The 22365-nt window shown below is 36.8% G+C and overlaps 1 protein-coding gene across 7 annotated transcripts in view; it reads left to right on the forward strand.

Moving 5' to 3' along the window:
• The window catches only part of LPIN1 (lipin 1), a 49633-nt gene extending 27761 nt beyond the window's left edge, over positions 1-21872 (forward strand). For 4 of the 7 annotated variants that reach the window (XM_033054401.1, XM_033054402.1, XM_033054407.1 and 1 more), the window contains 10 exons: positions 2268-2345; positions 2468-2560; positions 3897-3970; positions 5973-6117; positions 8764-8912; positions 10498-10584; positions 13296-13448; positions 15271-15385; positions 17376-17479; positions 18324-21872. In XM_033054401.1, coding sequence (XP_032910292.1) covers positions 2268-2345; positions 2468-2560; positions 3897-3970; positions 5973-6117; positions 8764-8912; positions 10498-10584; positions 13296-13448; positions 15271-15385; positions 17376-17479; positions 18324-18483 — 1158 coding nt within the window. In that variant the 3' untranslated portion in view covers positions 18484-21872. The remainder of the gene's footprint in view (positions 1-2267; positions 2346-2467; positions 2561-3896; positions 3971-5972; positions 6118-8763; positions 8913-10497; positions 10585-13295; positions 13449-15270; positions 15386-17375; positions 17480-18323) is intronic. The other 3 variants (XM_033054403.1, XM_033054406.1, XM_033054409.1) reach the window with 1 other exon arrangement.
• The last annotated feature ends 493 nt before the right edge of the window (positions 21873-22365 follow it).

The raw sequence follows: 22365 nt of genomic DNA on the forward strand, positions 1-22365 counted from the left end.
TGCAGCTTGCTAGCTTTTTGTTTCTCAGTTGGTTGTTCATAACCCATGTAGACAGTGCCAGATGGCTCTATGACTGTGTGACAACTGTGTGTGTTGGCTTTTTTAAGTATGCTGAGGAAGTTAGTTCAGTGCCACATGACCTGGTGCCATGTAGGTGCTCATTACAGAAATACTGTAAAAGTATATAAAGAAGTAGTACCACCACTGTCACTCTTTTGTGTCCTGGTTAGACACGGATTTAATAAATTTTTGAACCTTAACTTTCCTCCTGCCATTTGCAGCATTTCCTATATCTTTGGGATTGTTCTGTGTGAATTCAAATGCTGTCTCTGTCACCATCAGTGCGGGCTAAAAATTTCTTTAAAGCCCAGAATACTCTCTGCCAGTGTTCCTTTCTTAGTGCCACATTGCACTCTATAAGTGCCATATTACCTCTATATATCTCTCTATATGCAGTGATGTGCAGCTGCATGGTACCATCCCAAATAAATTAAGGCTAAAAATCCCAAGTATCTGTTAAACATGGCTTGAATTTCAAAGATGTCACAGAGTCTGCTGTTTTGTGCATTAGTGCACATGTTCTAGTAATCCTCAAAGGTGGGATTCATCCCATGGGACTCAAATGCCCACAGAAGGTACATAGTTATACTACTCTGTATTTGTTAGGTGCTCACAGAGTGTGATTCAGACCTTGATAGGTGCCTATTGGGTCTTCAGTGCCGATAAAAATAACCTAAAGTAACTACATTTTAAATTAAACACTTCAGAGCCTGAGCCAGATGTCTTGGGTTTTGCTTAGGATGGGTAAATGGAAAGAAGTATTATAAAATAGTTTTACATAATGTTACAGGAGATGGCAATTCTTTAGCTTTATACTTACGTCTACTAAAGTTCTTCAGCTTTATACTTACGTCCTTATTCATATAGGTTATCAGTTGAGAAAAATCTTCTATGAGTGTATAATTCAATGTGCTTGGGATTTTTTAATGGTTAATTTATATTCTGAATGCTGATAACTTTCTAGAGAGTGCAGTTTTAATTTAGTGGAGAAGCCAGTATTTATAGTTGGAACAATGATTGGAAATGTTTACTTGGTTCACTGTACCTCTGAAACAACAACTCATTTATGTTACCAGTCATCCTACTGGTTTTCTTCATGACTTGTTGCATAGTTTTGATTTACTGTAGTAACTAATCTAAGGAATTAAAGGAATACTAAGATACTTTATTCATGAGCAGAGTTTATGAAGTGTTTGAAAATGGAAATTTTTGCGAAAAAAATCACTAATGTTCTGTAAAATACACTTAAATGCACTTCTAATAGTAAGCATGTGAATTCCTTCACTAAAAGTCTGTATGACATCTGCTTGAAGTTGTTGACATGTTTGAGAATCTCCTTAAATTGTAACCATTGTGGTCGATGGTCAGTCTCCATTCTCCATAGCTCCATCTGCTCCCTGTTTTTCTTATTTTGTTTGAAAAAGTCAACTTTATTCCTCTGTAATTTCTTTTTTTCTCTGATACTTTAGATAATATAGTGAAGAAAACCTATGGAAAAAGGGATCCATTGTGCCACACATTATCTGAACACAGCCCCCTCTTAATTGCTAAGAGTTCTTACAATTTTTTAAAAAAATTTAAAAATCCTTTATTGCCAGCACAGCTTTTTTTTTTGGTGACCCTTCTTGCAGTGGAAGCTATCAGCTCAGAAATGCAGTGGCCAAGCTGTTCTAGTAGGGTGTACTAAACCCTGTGTCCACTTTTACTGTAATATTTTCCCATTCCATCTGTTGCTTCTCTCTGAGTGAAAGAATACAGCTCCCCTTGTTATAATGCATAAAGCTCCAGTCATTATGGATATTGAAAGAAACTTTTCTACTGGTGTCTAGTATGTAGAACCAATGAAAAGTTTTATAGAAGAAAAGGTTTATAAAAGAAACAATTCTAACATTTTCAGTCAAATTCATAGTTTGATAATTCATAAAATCATAATTCATAAACTCATAAAAGCTAGTAACTTCTTTGATTTTTTTCTAAGCTGGTTATTGAATGCAAACTCTGTAAATAACTCTCTTGCATGTCACTGTGTTACTGTTTTGCATGATGCCTCTTTCAGCAGGTGATTTTTTTTTTAATGTATAATTTGTACTAAATAACTTAGAAACAGCAGGTTCACCATTCCAGACATTATACTAATATCTCTTTATGCTTTTTTTTCCTTCTTTGATTTGATTTCTTTTTCTTTATCCTTTTAAAAATACCATAAGTATTCATGCTTAAGTTACTTCAGAGCAGCTTTGGATACCATTAGATTTTGCTTTAGTAGAATTTATGGTCCACAGACAGTATGTTTACTTTTATTCTATTTATTATCAGTTAAAATTGTGTGTTTGGCACCTTTTCATTTATGTATGTCAGGTTGTCCTTTATTTTGGGTCTTTTTTATGTTACCATCCATTTGTCACAGGCAACTGTGGAATCTATAATGAGGGACAAGATGCCCAAGAAAGGTGGAAGATGGTGGTTTTCATGGCGAGGAAGGAACAGCACTATTAAAGAGGTAAGCAGAGTTTTTATTAAGAAGTAAGCAGAGTTTCCTGCTGGCTGCAGTGGGAAGCCTGAGTATCTGCATATTCATCCCTCAGAAGGGTAACTTGGTACTCAGTTTGACTGAGGTTTAAAACCCATTGGACACAGTCTGAAGTCTGGTTTGTTTTGACTTCAGAAGTTTTGGATCAGACCCTATGTGAAACATTTGCCTGAAGAGTTTTGGTTGTGCATTTATTTCCATTACACAGACCTGAGGCAGTAGTATCAAATGTGTTAAATCTCTGTTTGGAAACTTAGAATCAAAGAGTTGTGCCAGTAATTTAAAGTTTTCATGCAGATTATCTACCTTTCTGCATCTTTCTTTTAATGGTCAAAGAGCAGGCATATTTATGAGTAGTGTGAGCTGTAAAACTCAGCAAAACCTGAGATGGCAAACTGACTATATATAATTGGTTTGAAAGTCTTTTTGAGTTTCTTTTCAGAGCATTAGAAGGTTGTGATAACAGTTTTAAAGTAATGGGTGAGCATTAGAAACTGAATAAACCAAAACTTTATATGAAATATTGTTGTCTAGTAAAACCTCTTCATATTAATTTATACTAGTGAGCCATTAGTACTTGAGGGGGAAAAAATTACTTACAATACAATTTTGTGGTTGTGCCTCAGTCAAGAACTTCTTTAACCTTGCATGAAATAACCCTTCTACTGATCTGTGGGAATGGGTTTCAGAGCATGAAGTTTTAGTTTTATAGTTGTTCGAAGTTTTTAGGATTTTGTCTGGAAGTATTTGGTTATCTCTTGAGCTGTGGCAACTTTAAATGGAGCTATATAAAACAGAACTATTTACCATTTAAAAATCTCGTGTAATGACTTTGATAGTGTTCAGCATCTACTCAAGATAAAAGCAGTTTAGCAAGTTTTACTGGATTGAAGATCTTAATGATTCTATGAAAGGTAATTTGTGTTGTTTTTTTTTTTTTTTCCTTCTCCCAAGTCATACTTTGCTTTCTCAGGGAAAATGTAGCTGTTTGAAGTGTATGAATTGAGTAGCTGTGGAGTTGATCCCACAACTTCAACAGTACTAGATGTTAAACCTGGTATTTCTCTTCTTCCCTGCAAAACTAAATCTTAATTATTCTCCTGAGTTTTATAGTTGCAGTTTTTAGTTCTTTGTACTGCCTTTATTCTTTAAGGGTTTTATTTTGCCTACAAGCAAAGGAGACAAACATGCCGATGATTTTTACCAAGTCTGTACAAGACAATTTTATTTTCAACTATTTTTTCTAAAAACATCTCCTTTCTCCTCAAAAGGAGATGCACAACTACTCATACTTGTATTTTTGCAGGAAACAAAGCCAGAGCAAGGTATGAGTGAGAGTGGACTTACAGAAGACTCTTCACAGATGAGCAGGGCAAACAGGTATCCCCAAAATTATCTGTACCTGAAACAAGCAAGAGTTACCATTTAAAAGTGGAAGCAAGTTACCTCAACTATGTGAACAAAGAAATACTGTCAGTGAAATACTTCTAATTTGTTACTCATTGCACCACATAAATGCAAATAGGAGGCCCCTACCCATGGCAGGGCTGCAGATCTTGGGAATGCACTCTGGCATTTCTGTGGTTTGGCTGGCAGCTCTGGGACACACATTCCAGCCCCTTGAAAACAGATTGTAATAGGAGCACTTCTCCAAGCTACATGTACTTCTCTATCTGTATTTCTCTAGAGTTTTTAAGGGAACATCAGAGATGAACTCAAGCTGTTGTCAGATCCCAGTTGCTTAAAATTTTTTACTTATTTGAATTTATGGCCTGACAAATTATTTGGTTCCTGCATATTTTGGAAAGTTAAGGGACTTTCCAGAATGTTTTTCACAGGCAGTAGTCATGGTTTTCTGTTACTTCTTTCCAGGATTGCAGGAGTCTCTTCCTTCTTGTGCTCTTAATGAATCTTACTGTATAACCAGAATCCACCTTGGAGGGTTCCATAATATGAGTTTTAGCTTGCTTTGGAGGGATGACTTAGCCAGGGACAGCTATCCTACCTTGTGCCTTTTCTGTGCATATAGATCTTAATGTAAACACATCTTGTTTGTGCTGGCTGCAGTTACAGCTGAAAAGGACCAGATTCAAATATGCTTTATGCTCGTTAAGTGAAGTTCAGGGGTCACCATTCTGAAACAAAAAGCTCTCATACTTTTTGGTGGTCAGCAGTTGTGGTCCAGGCAAATGTGCTGGAAGGAGGATTCCTTGTTCTGTAGGAGATTAGCTGTTGTCTCTCTCAGATTGAGAACCAGAGTAAGTTGGAAAGGCTGATTTTCTTTTTAAGGATGACAGGTGACATATAGGTCTGCTTCTTACATGGTTGTTTAAAGACAAGCTTTAAAGTGGGATTAAGAGTTCAAGCAGACTAGATTCTGAAATCAGTGTTCTTTATTTAAATTTTAACTGGCCTTAGAAATCTTTCATTAAAAATGTGTTGTTTGCAAGCAAAATGTGACAAGTGGGATGTTGAGTAAAGCTTTTGAGATCATGTGTCACCAAGGATAAGATAGGCTTTTAAATATTGGTAGTGACGACATGCAGTACCTTGATATTGGGTCAAGACTTCCTAGCATCAAACAACATCTGTTGAAATAAAAGGCCAAATACTGATTGTTTTAGAGATTAGATTTGTAGGATCTGAAAGAATTTTAACTTACACCTACAGTGACAGATTTTTTTACTGTAGGAAAACTTTCTGAGGAAGAATGCCCTTAATAAGTTTGTAAAAAATGGTTGTAGCAGAACAAAAGTAATTATTCCAATGTGTATTTAGCAGAATACTGAGGGAGCTCAGGTTTTGTGACTTTTCATCATTGTATTCTGAACAGGGTAATCCCCTGGAAAAGAATAATCCAGTTATCTGAAGTAACTCATTAAAAGAAAAGGAGGAGTTATTTTGTATAATAAAACTTCCATAATCTGCATTTTTTAAAAATTAATTTTTGAATTCCTTGGCGGAGGAGAGAAGAGGGGAAAGAGAAAGCCAGCATAGCAAGTGCCTCTTTCTTCTTTTGAGAACAGAGGACTTTTTTTGTAATTATGGTATCTAATGGGTTTTATTTTTTTTTGTATGAGATTTTTGGAATTAATATAGCACATTAATTTATATTCATTACATTTAAGTAATGAAAACTGTTGTTACAGTCATTCACCTGCCTGCAACAATCCAAGTTTGAATAATGGAGAATGTGTGAATGAAAGTTTGGTGTTTCATTGATATATTAAAACTCATTATATGAATGACCTCCTGTGAGACAGTACTTGGTAGGAGGGAATCAATGACTTATTTGGTGACTCACTGTTAATGCATTTTTAATGGACACTGAGATGCATTTACTGACATGATAACATCATTTTCTGTGTGTGCAATGTTCCAGAATAAAAGATGAATCTTCTTCAAGCGATGAAGACCCTAGAGCTGCCAAACAAAACCTCGGGTCATTACAAACCAACTCCAGTCATCTCTCATTATTGTCTGGAATCAGTTACAAAAAATCCCTTCGACTCACTTCTGACCAGCTTGTGAGTTAATTTTACATCCTTGTCCTGAAATGTCATTTCTAATACAACATGAGCCTTTACTGTTATTCAGGCTTCAAAGCTTAATTAGCTCTTATGTCTTGCATTTAATTCTCAATCACTATATTTTTCAAAAAAGCCTTTTCTCTTTTCTGTATTAAACATGAATGTTGTTCCTTGCAGCAAGTGCTGAGGTTTGGAGATAGTATCTCATTTAGAAAAATATCAAAATTAAATTCCAGAGTGTGTGTTTGTCACCTGAATAACTCTATTGGAACCACATCCTTTCTTGTAGTATGTGAAATGTGTATATGTTAAAAGGCCTCTCTTCTTTCTCCTTCCTCTTTTCCTTTTGTCTCATTTATAGGCAAATAGTCACATTTTGCTAAAATACAGTTTTCTGTTAGTAACTTCTGAAAGAGCTGCTTGTGAATGTATAATGAGGCCAGGCTATTGATTTCTTTGGAGCTTATTAATTTCTTTGAAGCCAATTCTCTTCTTCTGTGATAGTGGTGTTTTGGCTAATGATGACAAAACTGTTACAGTTTTGTGTTCTGTACATTTCAATTTGATCTGGAAAAATGAGCTACTATAGGGAAATACTTCTTGTCATCTTAGGTACAGGTAACTAATTTTCTGAAGGAAACTCACACGAGATGTACAGCACTTAGCAGCCCATCACTCACTGCCTGGATAATTTGTAAGAAGTGCAGAGTTTTTCTGAAGAGACAGATGAGATGTGTTGGTTGTTTTCCATTGCAAAGAGAAAGCAGGGTTTGCACAAATAAAATGGGACTTTTCAGTTTCAGAAACCTTGCAGAAATTAGCTGAAGTTAAAGCTGTCTTAAATTTGTTTCTTGGTGAAATGGTGAGATTAATCAGTTACCATGAGTTCTGTATTCTCATCCCCTTGTCACTTTTTAGCCAATTGAAAAGTTGCAATGAAAGGTAACAAATTAAAATATAAACTGAGAGTATTAAATTCCTACAGGTCTTGGAAAAATGAACAGCTAGGTTCACAAATAGACTCAAATCAGTAGCTTCTTGCCCCAAGTGGCACAGGAGACAGTGAAGGGCAGCAAAGTGGGAGAGTTAAGGGCAGTTTGTGTAGGCTGAAGGATAGTAGTTCATGTGGTGTGAGAAGTTGATTGTCGTAGAAAAGAGACGTAGTACTGTAGAACACAAATCCCCCTAGAGAAGGTCTTAATTTATGGAATGTTTTGTTACATTTCTCTCTGCATATGTATTTGTCTTTCAGAATGGGGAATGCCCATAGATGGTTCCTATTCCATTATTTGTTACTGTTTATGTGAACATGTGGGGATTTTTTTTTAAATTTACCTGATTGTGAAAAAGATTTTTTTGTTTCTTCATTTTATTCTGTTCTATAAATCAATGTCTAATATACACCACACAGGGTAAACCTCTGCTGTTATTTAGAATACTTCAACTGAAAGCAATAAAATTCAGTGTTACCAAATTGGGTTGACTGGTTGAATGCCAGGTGCCCAGCCAAGCCACTCCATCACTCCCCTTCTCAGTGGGATGGGGGAGAGAATATAAAGATGGATAAGCAAAGAGAAAAACAAGTATATTCTCTACTTCCCACCGGTGAGGGATGCTCAGCCACTTCCCAGAAAGCAGGACTTTGGCTCCAGAAGGCAAACGTTGTAAAATAACAAATGCCCTGTTCCTCCTCCTTTCCTTAACTTTTCTATCTAGGCTGATGTTTGGGTATGGAATACCCCTTTGGTTAATTTGGATCATCTGGCCTGGTTTGGTCCCCTCCCAGGATCCTGCCCAGCCCCTTGATGGGGGAGGAATGTTGGAGATATCACTGGTGCTGTGCCAGTGCTTCTCAGCAGTGCCCAAATCACTGGGGTGTTACCAACACCTTTCCGGCTGCCAATGCAAAGCACAGCACTGTGAGGGCTGCTGTGGGGAAATTAACTCCAGTTCAGACAGACCTAATAAATTTCCACCCCTTATTCCATACCATTTTTATCATACTCAGTTCCCGCAAAGACTTCTCATTGTTCCATTGCATTTATTTCTCATTGCTGAAATCCTTCCTTACCCACAGATACAACTTAACTACATTCTTAAACCATCTCCCTACCAAACATATATTTCATTAACTACTCTCCCACCATTTCATAGATACATGTTACTTTCTCATTTCATGGGCTTCCTCCACCCCTCCAACTCCATGACTTGGGCTCCATTGCACTGAGGATGGGTGGTCAGGACAGGAAAGCAGCATACTTGATTGTTGGGCACTGACACTGGCCTGGCTCAGGTCATCATCACATTCCCCTTGCTCCTTGCAAAATTCATTCTTCGTCAGTTCATGTAATTCCTGCTACTCTGCTTCCTGCAGCATAAATCTTACACCACAGATTATTTTTCCTCTAATGTTAAATCTCCCTGAGGCACATATTGGGTCTCCCTATTCTTCTGCATTACCTCCCAATACATTCTGGTCTTTGGGCAATAACAATCCTACAAAAGGGTTTGCCTTTATGGGAGGAGAAACCCACACCAGCTTCCCCAGCCGAATACACCAAGGCAATGATCATATGCAGCTTTTACACTGTGTCCATTTCACATGCTCAGTTTTTTGACCATCTTGCTGATAATGTCTTGCAGAAAAGCTTAAAGCTCAAGAATGGCCCCAATGATGTGACCTTTAGTGTTACAACCCAGTATCAAGGCACTTGCCGCTGTGAAGGCACCATTTACCTATGGAATTGGGATGATAAAGTTGTGATTTCTGATATTGATGGAACAATCACACGGTGAGTTCATGAACAGGGAGAGACTTCATATGCAAGGGTTTTCCCCTTTAGTTTAAAGGAAAACATAATTAACAGGGAATGTTAATCACAGAATCTTCATAAACCAGTGTTTTGGGAGGTTTTGTTCCTTGGTTTTTTTAATTGTTTTTTAAATTTGGCTTTCAAACAATACGACAGTCTTTAGCTGAATTCTTAATTTAATAGACACGTGCCATATGGGCCCATTATTTGTCACCTGTTGGTGTTTCATGATAATATTTACAGCAGTATTGGAGGACCTTCTGCAAAATCCTAACTGTTTTGTTGCATCACACTTATGAAGTAAGTAGTAATTAAAAGGAGTAATTAAAGAGAAGAAACGTGAATTTTGTTTTAAATGGCATTCCTGAGGCATTGCAGTCACAGGCATTATTGCTTAGAAGACTAGTCTCCAAAATCAATGTCAGAACTAGAATCTGATGGAAAGTTTCAGATCAGTACTTTGGGTAAAACTCGTCATTTTGGAGTGACCAAAATGATTGACCGACTTGCTGGTTTCTATTTATTTAGTATATTTAGCACTGGGGAGAACAATTGTGTGTGGAATAGAGGAAGCACAAAAAAAAATGCAAGTATTGTCTTTTGAAGTGAGGTGTTTAATTTGTTTTGAAATCAATTTCTTTCAAAATCAAACTTAGTTATATCTAATTAGGAAAAAGAACAAGGAAAAATAATTTTCAAGAGCAATCTGAGGGAAATTAAAATACTTGATTTAAACTCAAACTCTTCTTTCTTGTGATTTATCCATTTATTCATTTTCATTTGGTGCCAATGTAAATTAACATCTATCCCCACTTTGCTTTCTTAAACTTCAATAAAGTGAGTGGGACCTATTCTCTCTGCTACTGATCTGCCCAGAGTTACTGAATCACTTCACCTTACAATGCCAGTGCAAATCCATCCTAAGCCACTGCCCAGTATTTCTTCTATCACGCAAGTTATTCAGGGTCTGGACTTCTTGCTGTGTATCTGTGCAATGCTTAGTCAAGCAAGATGCTCATTTGCACTATTTGTTATTGTAGTGTAAATAATTTTCTCTCATCTAAAGCGAGAAATACATTGAAGCCGGAATAAATATTTCAAAGTAATTTGCACCTGACCAACTCCTGCCTTGATGTGGGGAAGTTAGTTGGAAGTAAGCTAGAATGTGACTTACCTCATACTTTCAATTTCTCATAAACTTCATTATGGGTAGGTTTGGTTTATTTAGAAAATATTTATCGTAAACCTCTAAAAGTGGGCTTAGCACTGGTGGCCTCTTAGAAGTCTGATTGATGGCATGTGTGCTGTGACTTCCTTCTGGGGCACAAGCTTGCCCATCTTGGGGCACAGGAGTGGTTTAAACAACGTGGCCAAGGATGAGCCTGTCAGTCTTTCCCAAAAAAAGGACAATAAACTAATTCTGTTCTGATGACAAACGGTCCCTTACAGAATACTTTATTTTCATTTGCAGCTACCCAAGTAAGTTTGTGGGATTTGTATTAGACTTGACTGTTACTGTGTGGGCTTTTTTCCCACTTCAGTTATGATGTTTTCCTTTTTTCAGGTCAGATACTTTAGGTCATATTTTGCCAACTCTTGGCAAAGACTGGACACACCAAGGGATTGCGAAGTTGTACCATAAAGTGAGCCAGTGAGTATTGAGTCAATCTGTTCATGTATCTGTGGCTTCTTTGTGCTTATTCATTTGTGCGTAAAAATTTAAATTTCTCTAGGCTTCCCTTAACCTATAAGGGTGACAATTTCATCAGTATCTTGTCACTTCAGTGATGCTTACACAGTGTAAACATCTCCTGCATGATGTCCTGAGCAAAACCTGCTTTATGATAACAAAAGCAAAAGCCCTCTATCTGTGAGTAATGATTGCTCTTCCAACCATCCCAAACAGATACAGACAGTTCCCAAGACTGGAGTAATTTGAATGAGTTATGCAGTTGTAGCAAGTGGAACTTTCTTGCAAACTGGGAATTGCAGCAGTATTAATTCATAAGATGCTAATACACCTTCCTTTCACTCCTTGTTGAGGAGACTCTGAAATGCATAAAGACTCTGGCCCAAGGTGGTCACTGTACTTGGAATTCTTCTTGCTGAACTTGACTTACCTGGAGTTGTGCAAGGATGGAACCTAAAACATATGGAATGAGTCTGTTTCCCATTCTTTCCAGTGAGTAGAAAGGGAGTTCAGTGAAACAGCTTTGATTTGAGCTGTCTAAATATTGGGCTTCTAGTAAAGCAAGATAAATCTCATCCTTAAAGCACAGCACAGTGTTGTATCTTGACTAGAAATCCCCCAGTTTTGGATATTCACCGCTAATATTATTGTTATTTTATTTGTTATATGAATAACGAGCTTCAAAGACATTATGTAATTTATTTTATTTCTGTATGTAAGTGTTGCTAATCCAGTGTTAAATTACAAGGTTAGGAAGGTTTTAAATATTTGTGTCATTGGTTAATTTTGAGAGCAGATGAGAAGTAAAAGTTTTTTAAAAATGCAGTTTCAAGTTATTGAAAGTCAGTAAGGACCATGCTGTCAAGGGCCTAAAGAAAAGGTTTTAACCTGGCAATATCAGTGCTTTAACTGCTGTATTATAGCCCAGTAACTGACCTGCACTGATGTTTGCTGGTCCACAGTAATAAATACCTTCCATGTCACTGGAGCAGGTAAAGGACTTGGATTCATCATGTTTACTTATGGCTTTTACATCCTATGTAATACTTGGAGAAAGATGGGCATCTTTAAAAAGTAGCTCAATATACTTGGGATCTAACTGTGTTTAGAAAAAAAAAAATTGCCATTAGCTCTTGAAGAAGTATCAGGAAATTGTATATCAGCTATGCTTTAGGTCAGTTAATGTTGTTAACATCATATGCAGGTATGACCTAGAGCAATTTGTTCCAAAACAAAGGGGGTGTTTCCTCTGATGAATATGATCAGGAGGGAAACAATTAGACTGTACCAGCTCATGTGTGGTGATGTTTGGGAATGCCTCTAGGTGAGCAAGGCTAGTGCAAAAGTACAGGTGTTCTGTGGGTTCCCTGGATACATTTTGCAATGTAGTCAAGCCATTGTGTACATGGGAAGATGAAAGACAGAATATGGGAATTTTTGTAATTACCCATTGAGAGAAAAAAGGGGAAATCAGGAACAATGAATTGATGTCTTTTTACAAGGAGGATTAGTGATTGCTGTTTTATTGCAAGAATGTCAGCTTTTCTTATATGTTTAAATTACCATGAATGTTTGAAGAGACTCTGGTGCCGATCACAACTCTCCTCTCAGTTAATCTGATTCATTCTGTGTACTAGAGTTATGCTAAGGTTAGTTTATTGCTTTTTGTTTTACATGGATGATGAATTATAAATTATGGATGGTGGAATCTAAATTATGCCAGAGACACTTGTCTGCACATCAGACATACGTTCTCACAGAAAAGACAGGACAGCCTGGGAATTCACGTGCTGAGTTCTGTGTATAACCTCTGCATTACATTTTGTGAAAATGTTAATTAATTTTTTTAATTGCAGTTGTTATTTCTGTGCCTGCCAGCATTATCAGTTGTTAGGGCTTTGATGATCATAAACATAGGGGAAAAAGTAGATTTGAGTCATGTTGGTTTTCAAATTACCGAGTTAATCATGTCGTGGCTAGATATTACAGCTGAACACCGTATAAATGGTTAATAGATCTAATGACCATGCATGCACTGAATACAGTATTTCTTTATTTTATGAGAAGTAATTTTTAATAGGAATTGGAAAGTAAGCTGCTATTAAGTTGAACTAATATCAGATAGGATTCTGTTCTATCATGAACAGAATCAAAGGCAACCTGTCACTTACACCAAAACTTTTCATTTCAGTGTCAAATTAAAGATTACTTCTCAGACTGTTTTGAAGCTCAAGTTATTCCAGTTTGAGGAAATATGTTACTGCTGCACATCTCTTTTTTGCAGAGGGCTGAGAGGCAGGAATGCAACACTGTTAATGCAACAAAGGCCAATATGCCTTTGTCTGCTTTCGGCCAAGTGTTTTCCTCTTGGTACATGTCTTTTCAGTTAATTCTGAAGACAGTGGTTCCACCACACGGGGGTGGAAAGGTTACCATAAGTTCATAAGTCCTGAGAGGAGCAGAGATAAATGAGCCCTCTTTAGGTATAATCACTAAATGCAGTGGGACTAGATGGGTTTTAATTATCCAGTTTTCTGACATAAATGCTTTTATTCCTTTTAAATTAAGTGTAGATTAAACATAAGACTGTTTAACAGCTGTGATTTGATTCATGTATAAGTAAGCTCTCAAAATTACTAATATCTAAACACTTGCTTTTCTTCTGCTCACAGAAATGGATATAAATTTTTGTACTGCTCAGCACGAGCGATTGGAATGGCAGGCATGACCAGAGGATACTTGCACTGGGTCAATGAAAGAGGAACTGTGCTGCCTCAGGGACCAGTTTTGCTGAGTCCAAGTAGCCTATTCTCAGCTCTTCACAGGTAATGCAATTTCACTTTTACAGACAAGGAAACTCTGAGGTTGGTGGAGGCTGAATTAAGAGCTTTTTTTAAGTGGGAGTGCTTGAAATATTTTTTTTTTTTTACATATTTGTGCAAAATTTAATTAAGAAGAAATTTTGTTAGAGAAAGACCAAAATTCAGTAGTTACTCAATATCTGGGTTTTGCCTAGTTTATCTTAGATGTATATTAAGGCACAGCTGTGTTCTCTGTTTATCAGTAGGTACTGCTTGGTGACTTCATGTGTTTAATATTCCACGTTCATATTTAGCTATGGGAGAAATGTGGATGTTTTCATAGCAATCACTCTTGTCTTTACCTGTAAGATGTTCCAGTTGGCATAAGTATATTTTTGTGGAAGGTTATTTCTTGGTGGGTTTTGAAGAAATTAATGTGAAAATGAAATGAACTTTTTATATTCCTGACTGCACTGTGGGATTCTGTGAGGACAATGTTATCTTTTCTAGGTGTTGAACTGTGGTGAGTGAATAATAACAGCACAGATTATGAATATTGTACCTTCTGCCTAATTCAGTGAAGCATGTCAAGTGATTACTGAAAATATTTTAAGCTGTTAAAAGCTGCTGTGACAGGATATATTTCATTAGAATTTTTAATGGAAGGTTGTTCAGGTGTTCTCCTGATTGAGTGACATGCTACAGGCTGTCTTACCAGTCATGTTCTAAATATAAGAAACCATGGAGGTATTACAGTGCACTTCTCAAACTGATTAAGTAATACATGCAGTGAAGATAGGTACTGTTATCTTTGTATCTAGAAATACATTTAAAATTATACTCCTTTCGGTATCTTGTTTAGACTTAAGGAATGCCTGTCTTTCAGTGTATGCTATTGTAACTGCTGAGGTGTGTGGGCAATAAATGACTTCACTGTTTTATCCATAGATTTAATCATTGTAGGTTTGAGATCAGTTGTATGTGACTGAGGAAAGGCAGTTTTATTCATCTTTTGCACATTCCCAGACATTGATTTGTACATGGATCTGCTGTTCCAAAGGGCTGCTTTACTCCTATGAAGCTTCTGTACTATTCACATCTTCCTTGACATATGTGTTGGTGCTAGGATCTTGGATTCTGAGCTTCTTAAGTGCTTTTGTATCATGCTGGCATCTTCCTATGTTATGGGAACTCCAGACTCTGCCACCTGTTCAGTCCTCCTGCCAAGAGAAGCTGTTATGAAAGGGCTTTTGCCCAGAGATGAGATAACTCCTCTGTTCATTAATGAGTTCTGTATTCTGTAAGGAGCAGCTGAACAGAAATAGAAGATTCCTTTATTCCTTAACTTTTGCTAATTAGCAGTGGTGGAGAACCTGACTGTAATTCGGTCTTAACAGGCTGAGGTGCTTCTAGCACATATGGTGATTGCAGTGCTTTTAAAAATAAATTTTTTTAAAAAGGACCATAAACAGTGAGGGCTCATGTAGTTTTTGAATCATTCTGCAGTTCTCCTGAGGCAGTTTACTTGATAAGGGTTTATGCCTCTTAAGGATTGATTCAGCAGCTACTCCCTGTAATCTGCTATCCTTGCTCAGTAGCTGTCATTGTAATGCAGCTTTCAATAGAAGTTACCTTGTTTCAGAGGATTTGTTTACTGTGTCCATTATGTAAACTTGGGAATACTGTTTTGGCTTCCTGGGCAATCTGACTTCTAAAATATTTATTAGAGAAGGGTGGATGCTATGCAGTAGTATCTAGATAGGTAAAAATGTTGAATAAAGAAGATAAAATGGTTTGTGGTGTATTCCATGTGTACTTACTCGGCTTCCCTTTTTTATCTTTTCAGGGAGGTCATAGAAAAGAAGCCAGAAAAATTTAAAGTTCAGTGTTTGACAGACATCAAAAATTTGTTTTATCCTAACACAGAACCCTTTTATGCTGCTTTTGGAAACAGACCTGCTGTAAGTAGTAGCTGAGTTTATTTCCATTGCACAGAAATTTTGCTGTTATTTCATGGTTTGGTATTAGAACCTTGAACATTTTATTAGGCCCTTTACAAAAGAAAATATTATGATTCTTACTCAAAAATACCATGATGTAGGATTCAGAGATGGAAGATCAGCAAAGTAACTATGTTTTATCTGCATAAATTAGCAGTTAAGCTTGTGTAGAAACAGTGGTCTCATTTTAATCCACACAGATACAGTGTCAGTGAGATACCTGTGGGCAGAAAGAAAATATTTCAGATTAATATTGGTGATTAATATTACACTTCTAAGTAACTCTAAGTACACTCAAAATACCTTGAATGTCCCATTGAAGTTAAAAGGTTCTACTCTGTATGGAAAGTGATAAATTGGACATGGAAAAGGAAAGACAGATCTCTGTCATTCATTGGAAGACGATATTTGGGCTGTAGATGGCTCCTGCTCCTGCCCTGGACCAGAGAATGCTGTTATACATCTAGAAAAGGAAACAGTCTCAAGGGCTTGGGCTGAGGGGGGACCTGGCATGTGATTATCCCTTCTTTAAAAGCATTACATCAGAAGTGACACAGGTCCTCACTGTCCCATTGCTGTATTGAATTGTTGTATTACAGACAGCTTAGTTTCCATTGTCAAGGCACCTTTAAATACATGATTATGAAATAACATTTTAAAAACCTCTGTGTTGTTGTATTATGGATGATAACTACCTCTAGTTCAGTTTTTTGAACCTCAGGGAAACATGCATTAAAATAATGATTTTATTCAGTAAAATTTTAAGTAAAATTACTCTTTCTAAAGTAATTACTGGTAACTCACTCCCATGCTTGCTGTCAGAGTGAGGCTTCAGGTGTCTGATGTGCCATGGGCTTTGTATAGCTCAAGATCACAGCTTTTTCATTCTTCTGCTCTGGGTTTTCTGTTGTTTTTCTGTTTTGGTTGGTTTGGTTTGGTTTTTTTGTTTTGTTTGTTTTTCCAAGAGCAAATTCAGGGAAATTTCTGTGTGCATGGATGTTGCAGGTGTAGACAGTGCGTGGACTGCCACGATACTGAATTCTTGAAGTAGCTGCTCTTCACTTTTGTACAGTTATTTTTTTTTTGGAACAGTCTTTACAATATAGATATAAAAATAAACTTTGTGGCTTCATTAACATTCCAGTTTTTCACCATTTAGGCTTTTAAAACCATGATTTATATTAGCAAAATGGAAACTGGTTTTGCTCTGATCTTCCGGGAGATATTTTCAGCTTTGATTTTGTCAAGCTTATCTTCAGAATTGATCAAAACTTATTTATTGTTTTTCTTAATAATCTGAATTTCTTAGAAGACATTCTAAATTCTGACTTCTAATTGTTCTTCCCATAATTGTTATGTGCATTACCTGCTGGGGCTCACTGCTGCTGTTTTGGCATGTATTTCTTGCTTTCCCTTCTTTTCCCCTTGCTCTGACATAGAGTATGAATATGCCACAAATCTGAACTCAGAAGCTAAGTGATGGCTTTAGTATAGACATATTTGTTGTGAAATTTCTGATCTTGTCCTTAAAAAATAATTCCTTTAGCGTCCTTAAAAAAGTTCTATTTTAACCTCTGTACAGTGTTGTAACATATTTGGTACACAGGACATTAAATATTATCTGAAAGAAATGCTAATGCTCTTACATCATGTCATAATTTCTTTATGGAATGTTATTGTTGTGTCAAGGTTAGTTGCTGAAAAAATGAACATGATTTTGACTACAGTAAAGGGAAGTGGCAAACTTCTTACCTAGCAGCAAATAGTTTCTTTCATGAACATTTCATTAGATTGATTATTTGTAACATAATGGAGAATTTCAGGCACACAATAATAGGTAAATTTAGTATCAGTTCTATGTAAATATATTCTTTTGTGTAATGTATTGAGCAAGATTACACATGATTTTGCAAATGCAGAATCATGATTTTTCTTTTTATATTCTTTTTAGGATGTTTATTCCTACAAACAAGTGGGAGTGTCTTTAAACAGGATATTTACAGTTAATCCCAAAGGAGAACTTATACAAGAGCATGCAAAGACAAACATCTCATCGTAAGTAATCTCTTATCCCTAACACTTTTTGGACTAAATTAATTTGCTGTGCTAACTTATGACTCAAGTTGCCCAAAGATCCATTCAATTTTAGTAATTGAAGATTCCTTAGAAGACTTTAAACAAAACAAGAGATTTAGAATAAAATAAAAATTTTCCACTTACTTTTAGTTAAATTGACAAAAAGATTTTTTTTTTGCATTTAGAATAATATATTTCATCTACTTTAATCATAAAAGATTTAGAAGTGGATGATTTAGTCTGCATAAAAATGAGACTCACAGATTTGCTGACACCATCTGCCTTTTCCTGGCCTTTTCAAAATTTCCTTTTCCTGGATCTCCTCTCTAGAAGAACCAGAAAACAAAATCTGAAGAGAGGGTCAAGTGCTTCCAGCAAGATGCTTAGGCACTGGTAACCCCTAACACTGAAATTAATGTTAAATGTTGCCGTCCTTAATTGAAGGGGAGCCATATGTGTATAAAATATGAATAATCAGTTGAGCAGGGAGCTGCTTGAGCCAGGCTGGACAGAAATGGAGAAGCAGAATGTGGTGCCTGAATATTTTAGCAGATGATCTGAGTGTAAAATGGCATGTTTCTCATTAGGTAAGTATCATTTGTTAGAATGAACGGATTAGAATGAATTTCTTATCGTAACTGTGAATCCTTTCTGGAAGCTGTGCACCAAAATTAAATTTCGTTTTATTCCTTTGAGGAGGGTGACTTGTCCACCTTGTCTGTTTGTAAATGTAGTCGCGCCTTAGTGGTTGGGGACTTGAAAAAAGTTCAAATTAAGATGATCTGAAATGGTTGAGCATTCTTTTAATTTTTTTATTTTCCAGCTATGTCAGACTCTGTGAAGTGGTAGACCACATTTTCCCTTTGCTTAAAAGAAGTCATTCTTCAGACTTCCCTTGTTCTGACACCTACAGCCAGTTCACCTACTGGAGAGAACCTCTGCCACCGTTTGAAACTCAGGATGTACATCCAGCCTCATCGTAACCTATCTCCAAACTGTTGGTCTCACCTCAGAGAATGGGTTGGCTTGTGTTGAAAGGGCACCACTTGGCTTTTGCTGTTGGCAGTTCAGTTGGAATCTGAAGCTGTGATGTTGTGAGCATTGTATTCTTCTGTTATGAGCAAACTTAGGAATGCTTCTTCACATTTAGTCAGGTTTCCAGACAAGAGGAATTTTGCTAGGAGTAGGAGTTGCTTTTCTAGGTCCATTCCTAGCTCCTCAAATTTTGCCATGCACTTTCATTATAAAAGATCAATTAAAAGTGCAGTGATGTTGGCAGTTAAACATGCCATAAGGCTGTAAAGTGATTCCATGTATGTTCTGCATCACTGAAGCCATCTTCTGTCCTGTCAGAACCCCTTGCCAGTAAGGGAGCTGAAGGTGCTCACCATTCCTGACATTATCTGGTGACACAGACAGGGCTTGCAATCTATATATCAAAATTCTTCTCTCTGAAGGAGTAGATGATTCTTCCCCTCTCCCCTTGCTTGACCAACAACTGTTTGTTTAAGAGTTAATTACTGGTCTAGATCTTCAGCAGATGTAAATCAGTGTAGCTGTCAAGACCAATTGAGCTGTGTTTGATTTAATCCAGCCTGTTTTGACATGGGACATTTCTGAGGAAATAAATTATGTGTAATCTAAATAGAAAGTAAATGAAATAGGATGGCCAGATTCTTCCAGTCTTTCTGAGTTTGAGGACTATCGTGCATCAAGAGTAGCTTTTTGGATGAAGGTAACTGTGCAAGTGGAAGATACAGGCCTCTGTGGATAGTGCCCACCCTACTGAAGTGGGTGATTTTCAGTAAACACATCTTTCCCACACACTGTGTGCTGAGGTTGAAGATTTTTTACTGAGCCAAAAATAGTAGGGATTTTGTCAAAATTGAATAGTTTTGTTTGAAATATTATTTTGGTTAAAATGTGAATTTAGATGCTGGTGAATGATGCATCTCAGGTTTTTACTATATGGATTTTTTTGCTTTGTTTTGTATCAATTTTAGTGCAATTTACTCCCCTTTAAGGTAATGAAATCTCCTTTTTCTTTTTTTTTTCCTTATTTATCCAGACACAAGCTGTAGATATTGCTTTTGACAGCCTTAAAACTGAACTGTGTGCACTGAAAGCAATACTGTGGATCAGTCGATGACATTTTCCAAATGGTCTGCCTTTACACATTGTGGTACTTAAAATATGGACTCCAAGTGCCCACATGCCAAATTATTTCAAATGTGTTGTAGTTAGGAAAGAAACTTTATTTTTCCTTTTGAAATATATTGGAAAGTCTAATTGCTTTCTGAAATGCTGAAAATGGCATCATGGGTTTCTATGTACATTCTATTTTGATATGACTGCACTGGTGGTTCACGAGCTGGGGTCTCTGCCAGCTTGTGATCTGAGGCTGTGGTACATGTTTTGCAGCTGCTGCTTTGTAGTATTTTCACTTAAGAGTTTAATAACAGGAAGGCAGAGTGGTCCAGGAGAAATATTAAGATGTGATTATGGTTGGTTATTGCCCAGAAATTTGGAAATGGCTGCTCTGTATCACATTTATTCTGTAACAGCAAATTCTGGTTTTGCATGTCAAGAGTGATAGCAATGTAGATAAGATGGTAACTCTCTGGTAGGGGTTTTCTAAGTTTTACTGCTGAAGACTTTATCTGGGATATTAGTGGGCCAATTTATGATTTCTCTGTGCCTTCAATAGTAATAGAAACAAGTGCAATGCTTTACACAGCTGCAGTGTGCAGTGAAGAGCTTTCCTTAAGTCTTCCTTTCACAGGAACGTTGCTACTTCAGGCAAGGTAAATGTCCGCTTTGGATGTACCAGGATTAGACATAAAGAGCAAGAAATGAGTGTTTGACAACCCAGAACTGATTGTGTTCTCTTGAAAGTTTAAAGAAAATGTGAATATCTTTTTACTTAAAGGTGTAAGAAATATGAAGTGGATTTTCTGAAAGACAATCGATGGGGATTGCAGATTGCCAAACTGAGATGGTTTCATCTCTAAATATAGCCACACTTTCCTTTAGTTATCTGTTAATACTTGTCATTAATGATTGAATAAATGGATGAATGTACTAGCTGCATCCTATTTAAATTCAATTTTGGTAAAGACCTATTTTAAGCCATTTATTATGTAAAATACATAAAATAAAACCAACCCGTCTCTTCAGTGAGATACTGTGAGTTTTGTGCTGTTAATCCTTAACAGTAGTTAAAATCTGTTTTCCAAAGATACTACACACAGAACTCCCACCAGAAAAGATGGTCCATGAAAGTTCTCCACAATTAAAACCTGTGATATATTTATTTGTAACTTAATGAATAGGCAGTCCAGGGTTGTTTGTTGCCTTTAGTATTTAAAACCAAATGATAGTGTGAGTGAGGAGCTGTTTTAATTCTGTCAGATCGTGGCCACAGTGCAGTGCTGGTACAGGTAACCCTGAGGTGCTGCAGAATCTGTCCAAGGGTTTTTCAAGATTTGGTTAAAGAGGGTGATGGCTGACTTGGATCTAGTGTTGGTAACCATCTGCTTCAAGGCTGAAGTTGGACTGCATCACCTCCAGGGGTCCCTTCTGACCAACTTTTCTGTGATTGTGATGTTCAGCGCTTCACTTCCGACTTGCTGCATCCCCCTTTGTATCTGAAATTGAAGTACAGCTGAACAGTGTCAGCAATGTGTGTTGCTGTAACTTTTCTCAAATTTACTGGCAAAAAAGACACTTACATGAAAATCAAGGGTTTGACCTGCTAGAAGCATCACCACACTTTTCCAGAAACTATAAGACATTTTGATTCGGTAGCTGAATAATTTAAGCATAATATTTAAACTGCTTTGTTAATTCATATAGAAGAAAAAGGTATGGTTTAAAAAATTGCTACTCTTTCTGTGAAAGAAAAAAAATCAACCTTGCTTGCAGTGTAATGCTGGTTTTTGTTACAGAAAGAATATGTTAACATAAGTATGCGGACACATTAAATCACAGTATATTTTATTCATAAAACACACAGAAACTAGAATATGCAGCAGTGAGGAGTGACTAATATTTATTTTCTTGGTGCTCATGGCCACACCACTCTAGCTGTGTCATGGGAGGGAAAGAGAGTTTGACATCAGTTATGCTGAAGATAAAATGTTACTGCTGTAATTTGGGGAAGGAGGAGAAAGCACTGTTGGGTATTTTTTATTTGTAGATATTGTTTGTTATTATTTGAAAGCCTATTTATATACAGTGTTTATTCTGTATATGTATGTGCTACTGCAGTAATTAAAATAGTTTTAACACTTCATTTTGATTTTCTGAATGCAACAAGGGTAGAAATATATATTGTAATAAAGGCAAAAATAAATTTTTCCTGACTTTTCTATTTTTCTGTGTTTTTTGATAATGGCAAAGTGCTTTTGGAGAACTGCTGAATCTGCAGAGCATGGCTTTTGTATCTCCAGTCTCCACTGCCTGCTTCTTACTGGGGCTATCCAGTGTAACTTACATTATTTTGGCTGTTCATCTGCAGGGTTTTAACCAGATCCTTTTAAAACTGAAAGAGTTGACTGAGGGAGACAGGGCCAGGATCTGGGCTCTGGTTGTTTTGCGACATGGGAACAGCACCTTGGAGCCAAGAGCAACCAGACGGGAACTGGAGCAAATTGGGGCAGTTGGGAATCCTACCCCACCCCAGAGTCTTTTGAATCTTCCTTTTGTCTAATTCCTAGTGTGACCTAAACAAAAGCTGTCCATCTGTTTTGAATGGGGATGTTGTCATCCATGGCAGTGAGACCAGATAGCCTGTTCCTTGGGGCTTCTTTCACGTAGGCCATCCTGCTGGGGAAAGGCCAATAACCTTTTTTTCTCCTGTCCCT

Source organism: Catharus ustulatus, chromosome 3, assembly GCF_009819885.2.
Source record: "Catharus ustulatus isolate bCatUst1 chromosome 3, bCatUst1.pri.v2, whole genome shotgun sequence".
Lineage (NCBI taxonomy): Eukaryota > Metazoa > Chordata > Aves > Passeriformes > Turdidae > Catharus > Catharus ustulatus.